Genomic DNA, 12,743 nt, shown 5'->3' with positions numbered 1-12,743 from the left:
GTTCTGTTAAAACCGTAAAACAGCATCTATGAAGGCAGTAAGCCTGTGCTGAGTTAGCTCCACTACTAAGGGCTTTCATGCCCTGCGAGAGTGGAGAGTATTACGTATTTCAGCACGGTTTTAAATGTACCACATTCCTGTGATACTGAGATTTTCTATCCTCCCTCCCCTCTTTCCCTTTTTTCCCCAGACAGGGAACATCATAAAGCATGCAAAGTGCTCAGTCATGTCCGACTCTGTGTGACCATAGACTGTAGCCTGCCAGGCTCCTCTGTCCATGGCATTCTCCAGGCAAGAATACTGGAGTGGGTTACAATCTCCTCCTCCAGAGGATCTTCCCAACACAGGGATCGAACACTCGTCCTTCACATCTCCTACACTGGCAGGCGGTTCTTCACCACTAGCGCCACCTGGGAAGCCCGATATCATAAACAGTCAAGCACGTATAGGTTCTGACAACTATACTCTTCCAGACAAAGGAAGAGAAAAACAAACAAACATCACTGTGATTTCACAGCAGAGCTCACATTTCAGAGAAATAAGATGAATAAGATCTTGGATCAAGTTCAAAATGCCAGGTTGCCCGCTGCTCTGAGCCTCGCCCTGGCAAGTCAGAGCGCCAGCTGATGGAGGCTATGGAGGGACAGACAGCAGTTCTCCAGTCACAACCCCGCCACCCAGCCCCTCACTGGTGTGGTGGCCTTAATTCACTGGCATCTGTGTCTAGCTTTCTGAGCCATGCTTGGCTTCAATGGATCAGTGGAAAAAATGAGGGAGTCTCAAGTAATAAACTGAACTGATCAATCAATGCAAGAGCCCCCCTACCTCCCGGACCGGGTCAATACATTCCCACTGTGTCTGCACGCCCCTGGCTCCACACCCTCGTCAGCTCAGGTACTGAGCTTCTCTGGCAACTCTGAAGCACTTAGCTGGCTTCCGGTTTCCCCTCCCTTTGCCAGAAGATGGCTAAACTTCCAAAAAGTGCTCCCAGAGTCGTCCAACATTCCCAGACTCCCACCTTATGGCTGGAGTTCTTACTAATTTTAGACCCAAGGATGCCTTCTGTGAGCAATTAGCCGTCCAGAGGCCCCGCCCCCATCCTGCCGGAGACAGCCAGCATCACTAACCGGAGAAAACAAACACAGCAATTAACAGACAGAGGCGAGACCTGTAAAGCAGTCAAACCAAGCCAGAACGGCCACTGTGCCACCTTGATAAACAGACTGAGTGGAGATCTTTCCAAAGGAAATAAGTACTGTCTTTCCCCCAAGAGTTGTGAGTACAGACAGCAGAAACAGCCGAGAAAAAAAAAAAAAGAGTCAGGCAAAAGACAGACTAGGAGACAGAGGCAGAAGGGGAGAGACCGACAGATAATGATGCCTCTACAGACAGGGGCCCGGGGCGGGGACGATGGGGGCAGAGGGACACAGACCTCTCTGGGAAAGAGCAGCGGATGGTGAACTTCTCCACCTGTGATTTAGAAGAGTAGGAGGTCCTCTTGAGCAGAAGAATCCATTTTAAAGCAAGTAAAATGACGCTGAAACCTAAGTGATTTGATGATTCTTAAGTCCCCATTGTTTCTGGTCAGATATTCTGCTAGGAGCCTTAAGATCACCAACCCAACTCCACAATCCCCACTGTACACGCACACACATATACACCTCTCAGCTTTTCTCCCAATACAGGGTGGCCAGGGACCCAGCTATTGGATGCAGAGCCAGAAGGAGGCTGCGGCAAGGCCCCTTACCTTCAGCAGTACCACGTCCACGGTCCTGTCCACCTTGGAGATGTCGCACAGGCTGTAGCGCCTCTTGTGCCGCTCATACATTTTGTCCAAACGCAGAAGAGAGGACACAAGATGCAGGAGCAGGACCCACTGTAACCTGGGGGGGTCAGGGTGCGCCCACAAGCCCCCCAGGTCTGAACCTCTCGCGGGGAGCTGGCTGGGGTTTCTGCCGTCTGGACTCCTCTATGAAGAAAACCTCGAGGGGGTCAAACCACGCGGAAGCCCAAGTCCCTCACGGGACGGAGAACTTCCTGGCAGTGCCTGAGCCCCGGGGTGATGCACGCACAGTAAACGGCCCTCGATGCTATACTTTAGTCAGATCTCGGCGGAGAGAGAAGCACAGGCTGTTTCCATCACGGGCGATAACTCCAGGAGAAAAATGAAGGCTTAACGGGCTATGCATGCCGGCCGATGCACGTGGCGGGGAACAGCCCAGAGCAGGCAAGGAAAAATCCAGTATGTACCTTGTGGGGAAAAGACAAGCAGAGGAGAAGAGAAGACAGCTCTACTTCGCAGGGATGGCGGGACAAAATTTTCTCATGAAAACGTCTTCTTGCTTAAAAAAACAAAAGCAAGGAAAAGCAGTATTTCCTTCACAGCAAAAAAAAAAAAAGCAGGCAAGCTGAAATTCTGAGATTCTGTTCAGAGAAAGAGACTCTAGTCAGACACTTGCTCGCCAGGCAGTAGGGCTTGGTTCTGATTTCAGTTGAAAAGATCTAATGACAGCGGAGTGAAAGCAGGAAGGAAAAAAAAAAGACCACTCCTCCCCCGTGCTCCCTCCCTTTTGGGGCGCGGGCCCCTCTTCCCTCCCTCCCTCAGGAACGTCACGGCTGGCCCTTTCCTCAGCACCAGCAACCTCTGAGGCTTGAAAACCTAAAGGCGGTGCTGGGAACATGATTCATCCCCAGACGAAGAGGAGAAAAACAAGGCTTCCTTTTCCCGCCGGCTTCCTCCTCCTCCTCTCGCGCTGCTTCCTATGAAAAAGGCTCTGTGGGGCACCCCAGACGCGCCAGGGCTGAGGTCGGGGCAGCGTGGGGACAGAGTGGGGCTGGAGTCCTGCACAGCGCAGGCGAGCGCCACACGCGGCTCGGTCCCACGAAGTCAGGGACGCAGCCACTACCCCGGGCGTGCGCTGCAGTGCCCTGCCAGACGCAAACCAGTGATTTAACGTGAGAAAAATGCTAGCCTGAGACTTCCGGGGACATGTCTCAGGATCCACAAGGGCTTACGGAAGTGGCAGGCAAAGCTTAGAGATCAAGAGGTCAGTTAGGTTTTTCTCTCTTTATGTTTTTGCGGAGAGGGAGGGAGTGATGAGGAGTGGGCAGGGAGGAGCAGTGCTTTGAAGACACCTGAAGAGGAGAGGAGGAGAAGGAATCGGTGTCAGCCGCACTGCGTGGGACCAAGAGGAGCCCCTGGCGGGGGCTTCTCCCCCTCTTGTGACTGAGCCCGCGTGGGGCTCCATCGCTCCACACGCCCGCTCTCTTGCCACCCGGGAGCTCTCCCGCCCCACCCTAGCCATGATCGTCAGGGGCAGACCTGCTCCAGAACTCGTCTTCTCGCTGGTGTCAGAAACAATTTGGGGGGGAAAGGAAGAGAAAGAACTGAGGAGGACACAGGGGGTGGGGTGGGGGGAGAGTGGAGATGGAAAAACTGAAAGGATGTTCTCCTTCCAGGAGTGTCAGGCTGCTGACGTTCCCCTCAAGGGGCCACAGGAGGAGTCCTTGGCTTGGCCTTGCCAGTGTGGGTGAGGGGGGTCCAACGCCACAAGCCAGAGGAGAAGAGATTTAATACTGAAGTTTCCATCAGTGTCACCAAGAGAGCTGATGAGGAGGCTTTCCAGGAGCAATAAAGAGGCAGAGATGGGCCGGTGAGTCACCATGTCCTCTGGCCAGGCCGTCAAGTGGCTGACCAGCTCAGAGGAGAGTGAGGCAGCGAACCCCACTAGGACGCACCTCCCTGCTCCCCCGGACACGCGGCAGCTGTGGCTCAGCCAGCTCAAAGCCTCCAGCCCGTCTGTCCCGGTTTCATCTGTGGGGTGGGGTGGACCGGCCCTCCCCTTCCCCATACGCCCACAGCGAGCATCGCACTGTGACGCTACCAACGCGGACACTGAACCAGATGTTGCTTTTCATGAGAGTGACGATGGAAAACAGACGATTGGAGAGAGAGTAGAAAGCGGTAAATAAAATTCTAACTCAGGCTTACCCAAAGGGTGGGAACATGGCCGGCGACTTATGACAACTTTGAAAACTATGTGGTCTAGGACACGAATGGAAAGATCCTTTAGGTTTTGGTGCAGGGAAAAATGGATGGTTTATTATCTTTTCTGTATGAACTTTCACCAAGCTGTCACTCAGAACTCTCCCTCCTCCCCACAGAAAGACAGAGCCGCCTCCCCTCTGTCCTCAACATGGTTTATTCCCCACTGCCGCTCCCTTTTGTTTTAATTAGAATCAAATGTTTCCTGCTTCCAAGGTTCCCAGGCTTCTCCCTAGGGATCATAGATGCTTTAATCACCATACAGCCTTTCTATTCCCAGTCTTGTCTAACTACTGACTTCAATTCAGATAATCTACACTGATTGAACAGATACTCCACATTTGGCATTATCTGCATTTAAACTGCCTTGCAATAAAGGCAAACAAAAGAAACAAAAACCAAAATCTCTGTCTTCGAGACATTTAAAAGGAACGTTTCACAGTAATACAACTGTCTGAAATGGCCCAGGTTATGGTTTTGAGACAGTTTTTTTGAATTTCTGCTGAGATGCTGGCTTTGCGCTGCAGGCTGGAAATTGAGACTTCCTGGTTGTTCGGTACACATAAACATGTTAAGAGGATTTGGAACTGTAATTGCGTGTTCTGTTCCTTCTTGGAGAACAAATCCTCTGGGTAGGGAACACATGCCATGGGTGGGGAACATGAGTCTGCTTTGCTGTCCCTCTGGATCTGTTCGATACTCGCCACAGAAGACAAAGTCTGCGGTCCTGCGCTTTTGCTGTTGATCTGACAATTCCAAGTTTTTATCGAAAACATCTGGAACTGCTGAGCAGTTATTCTGTTAGGATTTTGAAACTCAGAAACCAATCATTTCATATTCAAACCAAAGCTGAGACCTATGAAGCTTCGTTTTGAGGATTATGTCTCTTTTCCTTTAATTTTGGGAACTTAAAGAGTAAAATATGTTTATTATTTACAACCTCTTTTCACAAGAGCAATTATTCACAAGATTACTTACATCTCCCTTCTCTCTGTGCCCTCCACTCCACATTCCAGCCACAACAAGGAGGCTTCAGTTCAGTCGCTCAGTGGTGTCTGACTCTTTGTGGCCACATGGACTGCAGCACACCAGGTTTCCCTGTCCATCAACAACTTCTGGAGCTTACTCAAACTCAAACAAAGAGGCCTACATTCTTCAATACAAGCAACCAGTGCTAAAAGTCTGTTCGTACCACAGGCCTGATGTATCTTTATTAAAGATTCCAGAAAATAAAGTATAAAAATATTTTTTTGAATTTTATTTTAACTACAGCGTTTCTGTTCATGAGTTAAATTTTCCCTCGATATTTATCTAACACCTTATCCAAATTATTTAAGCGTTCTTATGGGTCAGTGCTATTTGGGTGCTTTTTAGTGAGGGCAGAACTCTACCTGAAGCCCTACAGCCAAGTTTCTGAAACACAACACCATCTAGTGGGTGTACTGAAGACCCAAGCAGAACACAAAGGCCAGTGAGCACTGAGGTCGGAGGGTGGGGTGTCAACTGCTACTGAAACATTCGTTTTGTAACCTCAAAGTCTGAACATACAGCAGTAGCATGTCACTGGCTCGAAGACACACCGATGATCAATTTCGTCTCTGCAAGGAGCAGAAGGTGAAAATCAAACGTTCTTTCCATCCCTAGGTCTGTCACATCTCACTGAGCACCCTAGGATAATCAGACTGACTCTTGGGTTTCTAGAACTGGGGAGTGAGAAGGGCTGGACACTATGTCATATCTGAAGTTCCTTTTTGATCTGATATGGTCAGCCCAAGACTAACAAATCTTTATCACTTGCCATATAACTCATAGGATGTGGGTGCAGTGGAGAAAGAAAAAGGAATTGAGAAGTTCTCTCAAAACCTGTTGTAGAAAACATGCAGTGTATTCTTGCATAATTATATTTTCCACCTCCACTTTTCACATGAAATGAAAAGGAAGGAAACGACTAGCAAAGTCATCAATTTTCACAAATCTATGATTTCATTAAGTTAAAAACAGTCATCAAGAGCTACAAACTTGTTGGTGGCAAAATTTACTAAAATCCAGAGAAAATATTTATACTGGTTTTTTTTTTATTATCAACAGCCTCCACTTGAGCAACTCGTCTGCTGAAACTAAATCTGCTTCATATAAGATACCTGAGTATTTGAGAGAAGACGAGAGGGATTCACAGCAACTGCACTGCGCCCACAGAGGATTTCCTTTTCCATTTCAGTTTAGGTGTTTGATCAGGTGCTGCTGATCCAGGAGAGTGAGGCCCGAGGCCGCCTCCCCTGCATCTCTTCCACGCCCAGCTCTGGAGGCTGCAGGGAGGTTCAAAGAGTAAAGGGGAATGGAAGACCTGGAGGGCAGCCACCAGCCAACCAGCAGTTCCACTGGCAGTACCTCTGCTTTAGTCCTTTCTCACCTTTCCCAAGAAGAAACCTGAACACCAGCCAGCTGATGACAGTGGCAAGAAGCAATTAAGATGGAAGCGAGTAAGACAGAGCTTTAAAAACGCCCCTTCACTAACCTGTGTGCCTCACAGGAAAACAGGTCTCAGGGAAAAGCACACAAATGTTAAATTTTAGTAAAATTACCAGCAGCCTGATGATAGAAAAGGAAGGAGGGAAGAAAGGCAGACAGCCAGATCAGATTTCATCTGGAAAAGTGGTGATGGGATAATTTAACCTCTAGGACAGGTCTTCTGGGGGAAAGATTTATTAATAACATTTACTGAGTGCTTCCTGTAGGCCAGGTGCACCCACATGTATCATTTCATTTATTCTTCATAAAAAGCTAAAGTGTGAAATGTCTCTGTCCACTTTACAGATGCAGAAAAGTACCATGGAGCTTAAGTCGGTTTATCAGGTCACCTGGGCTTCCCTGGTGCCTCAGAAGTAAAAACTCCACCTGCCAATGCAGGAGACGCAGGTTTGATCCCTGGGTCAGGAAGATCCTCTGGAGGACGAAATGGCAACCCACTCCAGTATTCTTGCCTGGAGGACGAAATGGCAACCCACTCCAGTATTCTTGCCTGGAGCATCAATCTCAGGGACAGAGGAGCCTGGTGAACTAAAGTCCATGGGGTCGCAAAGGGTGGGACACGACTTAGCAGCTAAACAACAACGAGGTCACACAACTAATGAGTCTGCATTAAATCCAATTTGAGAAACCTTTCTTTCCATATGCATCTTATTTTGTCTTGAGTAATCCCCTAAACTGAAAGAAAGAACTCTAAGAGAGAAAACCTAAGTCAAAATTTCAGGAAACAAAACTAGAACTCACTTCTCGTCTCTTATCACTGGCATTCTTTTTTTTAATCATTGGCATTCTTACATCTGATTTTACAGAAACGAAAAAGGACAGAAAAAGACTATTTTTTCAATAAAAATGACAAATGGTTCCTAATTTTATAAAGTACTGGTAGAAAAAGTGTGTTATCACACTAAATGCATTCAACTTCTTTGCCATCAGTTTAATACTTGACATTTAATTTTTTAATAGCTTCTCACTATGTTAATGTCACAAAAATCAGAACTCACACATCCAACATAGAGAGGAAGAGTCTTACTGACAACTGGTCTCCAGGTCTGCTTCAGAATGAGTGGCGGTACTGTTGTCAGTTTTCCTCTTGGGAACAAGCATTAGTTACTTCTCATGGCAGCTTTTCAATGAGCATCCGATGATACTCATCATGGCTCACCACCCTCCTCAAAGCTTCTCCTCTGGCTCGTGGCTCCCACAGTGTTCCCCGTGCCACGGGTACCCGACTGAGGGCCCTGCAGTTAGTGGGTGTCCCTCGCATGATGCGAACACCAAGACAAAAATCCTGATGCTGAGGACACTGGGACGAGCGGGATCAAACTGCCTTTCTCCTCAACACACACGCCACACTGCTGGACGGATACCAGCTTGTGGCCGAGTCAGTCACTTCCCACACCTTTCCGCTGGACGTATCAAAACAGGTTTCTTTTATGCTATGATCACGTGACTTTACTGTAAACCCTACTTTATACACTTTCCTCTTTAAAGTGTACTAGGTACTTTGCAAACATTTAATTTTTTTAGAATTTTCAAAGTGTCCCAAAGAATGCGGAGTTAAAATATATCAGTATTTTAAAAACCTAGACTGCTACAGATGTCAAAAATGGCAAGTTTAGTATCAAAAACCAGTTAAACAACCCAGAAATTTTACATGGAAAGAATACTGTTGTGATTGCTACAATGTCTCACGAGTCACTGTCCTGAATCTTCAACAAGCTTTTTGAAATTAGTTCAATCATGAGATAAATATTCACTGAAGACCTATGTTTGGCACCGAGAGTATAATAGAGAGAACCAGACGGACATTAAAAAGTAAAAACAATGTGTGTGAGAAACGCCTGAACAGAGGACTCCCAGGCTACCACAAGCTCACCTGCCTTCCGATGGAACATGAGCGGCTGTGCCTGGGGCTCGGGAGAGCGGCTGGGATGGGCACACGGATGACGGAAATCAACACAGAGACGTGACTCGAGGAGCCAGACAGCAAGAGTGGTGAACAGAGCCCGACGCTGTGGCAAAGTCAGGTCGTGAGACAGCTGGGTTTTGCTGTGTGAATGCTCTGTGGACCCTGGCTGGGGAGAGCCAGTTCTGGGGCCGTAGTGGAGTAAGGAAGGCTCAACTGCAACTTCTTTTGAATTTCTACCATTTCACAGGGGAGAATTTAAGCTCTGCCATACACTCCGCTTCTTCCGGTTTTCTCCCGAGACATCTTACCCTTCAAAGTGCCTTAGTGAATCCTTAAAGAATGGCTGCTACAGGATGGCTGACCTGAGAATAAACACTTTAGTGCAGAAAAACCATTGAGAAGGAAACGAAGCATCAGCAGAGAAAAAGGACCGCTGACACGAAGTGAGTTCACGCCCCTTATTTCGGTTCTGTCCGAGAGACTGTGTCAGAGACCGGAGGAGAAGCCTTGAGGGCACGCGCTGCGTCTTGGTCAGGAACAGACACAAAGGCCCCAGCCTGAGGAGACAGCAGGGCGGACAGCGCCTGGCAAGGAAGCGGAAACAGAAGGGAACGGCCAGCAACTGAGACTCCCTTTCCATACGATCATCTGGGAAAATAAGAACAGACCTCATTCTACAAAACAAAGGCAGTGAGGTCAGGGAGACAGCACTCACAACTGCAGGCCGTAACTTCCCAAGGGACGATGTCATCACCAGCGTGTCATGGCCAACGAGCAGCCGACTAGCTGATATCAGCCAAAATTACTTATCTGTTCGACAATACCTAAGTATCGGCTGAAGTTACAGGGCTCTGTGAGCTGTCATGAGAGAGGTCAAGATGGATGAGACACTTTTGGGACCTTAAAGAAACAAACCAGGGACCACGGCATGAAATGTACACATGAGGAAGCCTGGGTAGTACAGACGAAACACAGGGTTTCACCAAGGAGTAAGGAGCTCTGCCTGAGCCGACCAGGGAGAAAAGTTTCAAGAAGGTGGTGGTTTAACATGAAGGGACAGAAAGACAGAAAAAGGGAGGGAGGAGGCAGGCAACCCCGATGCAGACAGAGATCAAAGGTACAAGTGCTGATGTGAGGCAGGTATGACCGAGGACTGGCAAGGCGTCCGTTACCTGCATCGGACTCAGGACAGTGCTGTGACACTGGTCTGGACAAGCGTCCACAGCCTAGATTACAGAAGCATGCAATGCCCTGCTGAAGAGTCGGATGCTGTTCAGAGGCAACACGGAGCCACCGAAGATGTTACAGCATGGAAGCGGCACAATCTGCTGTAACTCAGAAAATCTGTACGAGTCTCCAGCCTCATCAAGGCTCCTGCCTGTGGGCACACCACGCCATGATCCTTATCCAGCCTTGTTTACTGTCGGTCCTCAAGATGTACACAGTCGGTCTCTCAAGGTTCCACATCTAGGATGTGGGGGTTCTTCCTCCTTCGGTGACCCTGGTTCTCAGGACAGCCGTGGTTTCTGTAATTCCCTACCTGGTCTCTCCACCTCCCCACATTTCTATCAACAGTCACGCTCTCTGCCAACTCTAACCTCCTCAGAACTCTGTGCTGTGAACCATGGTGTCCTTAGGCCACCACACTGGCGCTACGAGTTCCATCCTGTGTTCTTCCTTGCGGCTGCACGCTGCTCTCTAAGCAGAATGCTGAGGGCAACTGAGTACTTCTTAAATCTCTCCCAGGGCGCCAAAACCAGTCCTAGACATCCAAGGGCTAGAGGAGAAACTGATTATACATCCGTTTCCTGCCACAAGCATAATCCTAAGACTTTCAAAAGTCTGACCAGATTTAGTCAGTAGATGAGAGAAAAGGTCTTGGTGAAAGTTAACATACACAAAAGGTGAGCTGTCTGGAAGAGTTTTTAGACTTAGAGGATAAGAGTCCTGGCCAGACATGAAAACTGGTGCTCAAAATAATCATACCTTTAGGAAAAATTTGAATCCCACATAAAATGAAAACGTGTCACTTTAGGAAATCACTCGACTTATTCTTATTTTTCACTTCACAGAATGAAGCACAGCTCCAGCAGAGTCAGTCAGACGAGACAAAAAGTGACTCAGCTTCCCATGGAGAATGTCCCTTGGCCCTCCCAAGCAAACACACAGTACAGTCACGCCTTCCAAAAAAATGGAGAAGTATAACTTGCTTTTTATATCAACTGCTGAAAAAGACAAAACAAAGGGAAAAGAGAAAAACCCTCCAAGAAGAAAACCTCTTTAATACTACTGACGGGAGATAAAAATAATAAAAAGACATACAGTAAAAAAAAGAATACACATAAGTATTTTGTATATTCATGCCTGTGGCATGAATACTATGTAAGTATTAGTTGCTATGATAGTTTTATTTTTATTATCATTGCATCTTTGCCTTATTTTATAAGGAGGTATCTAAGTCAGCTTACAATTGATGCCTTCAAATTGTGGTGCTGGAGAAGACTCTGGAGAGACCCCTGGATGGCAAAAAGATCAAATCAGTCAATTCTAAGGGAAATCAACCCTGAATATTCACTGGAAGGACTGATGCTGAAGTTGAAGTTCCAATACTTTGGCCACCTGGTGCAAAGAAGAGTCTCACTGGAAAAGACCCTGATGCTGGGAAAGATTGAGGGCAGAGGAGAAGGCAGAGAGAGAGGACGAGATGGCTGGCTGGCATCACCGACTCGACGGACATGAGTTTGGGTAAACTGCACGAGACAATGAAGAAGAGAGGAGTCTGGTATGCTACAGTTCACAGGGTCACAGAGGGTCAGACACAACTTAGCAAGTGAACAACAACAACAGAAGGGTGCATATAAGAAAAAAGCATGTAACGGAACATCCCGACTCAAGTTATAGCTGAAAGAACACAACACTTCTGCTTTGATTCAGATCACAGATTCCCTCTGAAAACATTCTGTACCATGAGATGGGAAACCAGAGGGAAAAAGGCTTTCATTCCTCTGCTAAGTGGAGAAGCTGGGGAGCTGCCCTGGAAGCTAAGACTAAAGGAACCCCTCAGTATCTGAACCTGAATGCCGAGCAGTCTTAGGGAGAAGCGGTTCTGTAAACTTTAAGGTCAAGACAGCACTGGGAACCCAGATGGAAGAGTTAGCCTTGGGGGAGAAAAAAAGAAAAAAGTCTCTTCATGTGAGGGTAAGGGAAAGAAGAAAAAGACAGATATTTATAGATGTTTTTCCTGGCCAATCCCCAAGTGCCCAATTTGGACTAAACTTAAAATGTCCCTGAACAGTCCCCCTCCAGACAGCCAGACCAGTGACCGCTGGGACAGAGCGCACGGGGCTCTCGGAGGTGACTCTGGGAGGAAAGCTGAGGACCACACCAGCCTCGAGGGCCTCTCCCCTCACCTGCCCCCGGAAGACTCGCCCGTGTGCTCAGGTGAGACGCTGACACCTGCTTGCCTCCAAGTCCATGCTCCTTTCCTCGCGCTCCTCCCCAAGGAAGCAACACCGGTCAGAAGACGCCTTCAAATGCCATCACGGCCCAATGCCTCCACTGAACACATCAAAACACCGGCCTGTCCTTCCTCCGACTCTATCAGAACTGTGCTAGCCCTCCGACCACACTCAAGTCACCCACACACTGATTACCACCAATTTCTGGAAAGCTGCGGTACAAATCTCCTGGACCAGGAGATCTGTTTACTTGGGCTTTCCTATAGGTTCTTGGGCTTACTGAGCATTCGACAAACAGTTCCTATGTGAATGAATAAATATCTACCTCTCTGTCTGAAGGGGAACTTTCAGGGAAGGTCACCCATTCTCAGGAGCAGATCAAACTGGGGTAGGCAACCTAGATTCAGAAGCTCCTTTATTTTACATAATTCACAGATTTTTGATAGAGAGACATGCACTCTTGTATCAAAGGGATGTCTGCTCTCCTCAACACAAACAGATGGTGTTAGTTAAACCTCATCAATAAATAGGACATATCAGAAATTAATCAGCAAGTAAAGACAGAATCCTCTGCCTACCCTGAATGTTTTTTGAAAACAATCACAGTTTGGGTGGCTTCTGTAAGATCTTCCCTGCTAGAGATTTGTCTAACTAAGTAGATATTAATTTGTGGTTATTATTTGTTCATAATTTTCAAATGATATCCCACTATATATATGTATTTACATAAACAAAATATATGTACACAACAGTCAATTCAGGACCAAGTTTCATGGAAGCATTTTGATACTTTCTCCAAAGATTT

The 12,743-nt window shown here is 47.4% G+C and overlaps 1 protein-coding gene and 1 long non-coding RNA gene across 9 annotated transcripts in view; one reads left to right on the top strand and one right to left on the bottom strand.

Moving 5' to 3' along the window:
- The window catches only part of AKAP13 (A-kinase anchoring protein 13), a 314,908-nt gene that overhangs the window by 109,733 nt on the left and 192,432 nt on the right, over nucleotides 1-12,743 (bottom strand). The window contains exon 1 of one of the 8 annotated variants that reach the window (XM_065906809.1): nucleotides 1,748-2,529. The exons of the other annotated variants lie outside the window; for them this stretch is intronic. Within the exon in view, the coding sequence (XP_065762881.1) occupies nucleotides 1,748-1,828 (81 nt within the window). The 5' untranslated portion in view covers nucleotides 1,829-2,529. Of the gene's footprint in view, nucleotides 1-1,747; nucleotides 2,530-12,743 lie in introns of those variants that run through there. 8 annotated transcript variants of the gene reach the window in all.
- LOC136147413 (uncharacterized) lies at nucleotides 2,635-5,264 on the top strand. Its single transcript, XR_010659188.1, has 3 exons — nucleotides 2,635-3,047; nucleotides 3,460-3,964; nucleotides 5,062-5,264. It is a non-coding gene; the product is annotated as an uncharacterized lncRNA (long non-coding RNA).

This window comes from Muntiacus reevesi, chromosome 15 (genome assembly GCF_963930625.1).
Source record: "Muntiacus reevesi chromosome 15, mMunRee1.1, whole genome shotgun sequence".
Lineage (NCBI taxonomy): Eukaryota > Metazoa > Chordata > Mammalia > Artiodactyla > Cervidae > Muntiacus > Muntiacus reevesi.
This window is presented reverse-complemented; position numbering and strand designations above follow the sequence as displayed.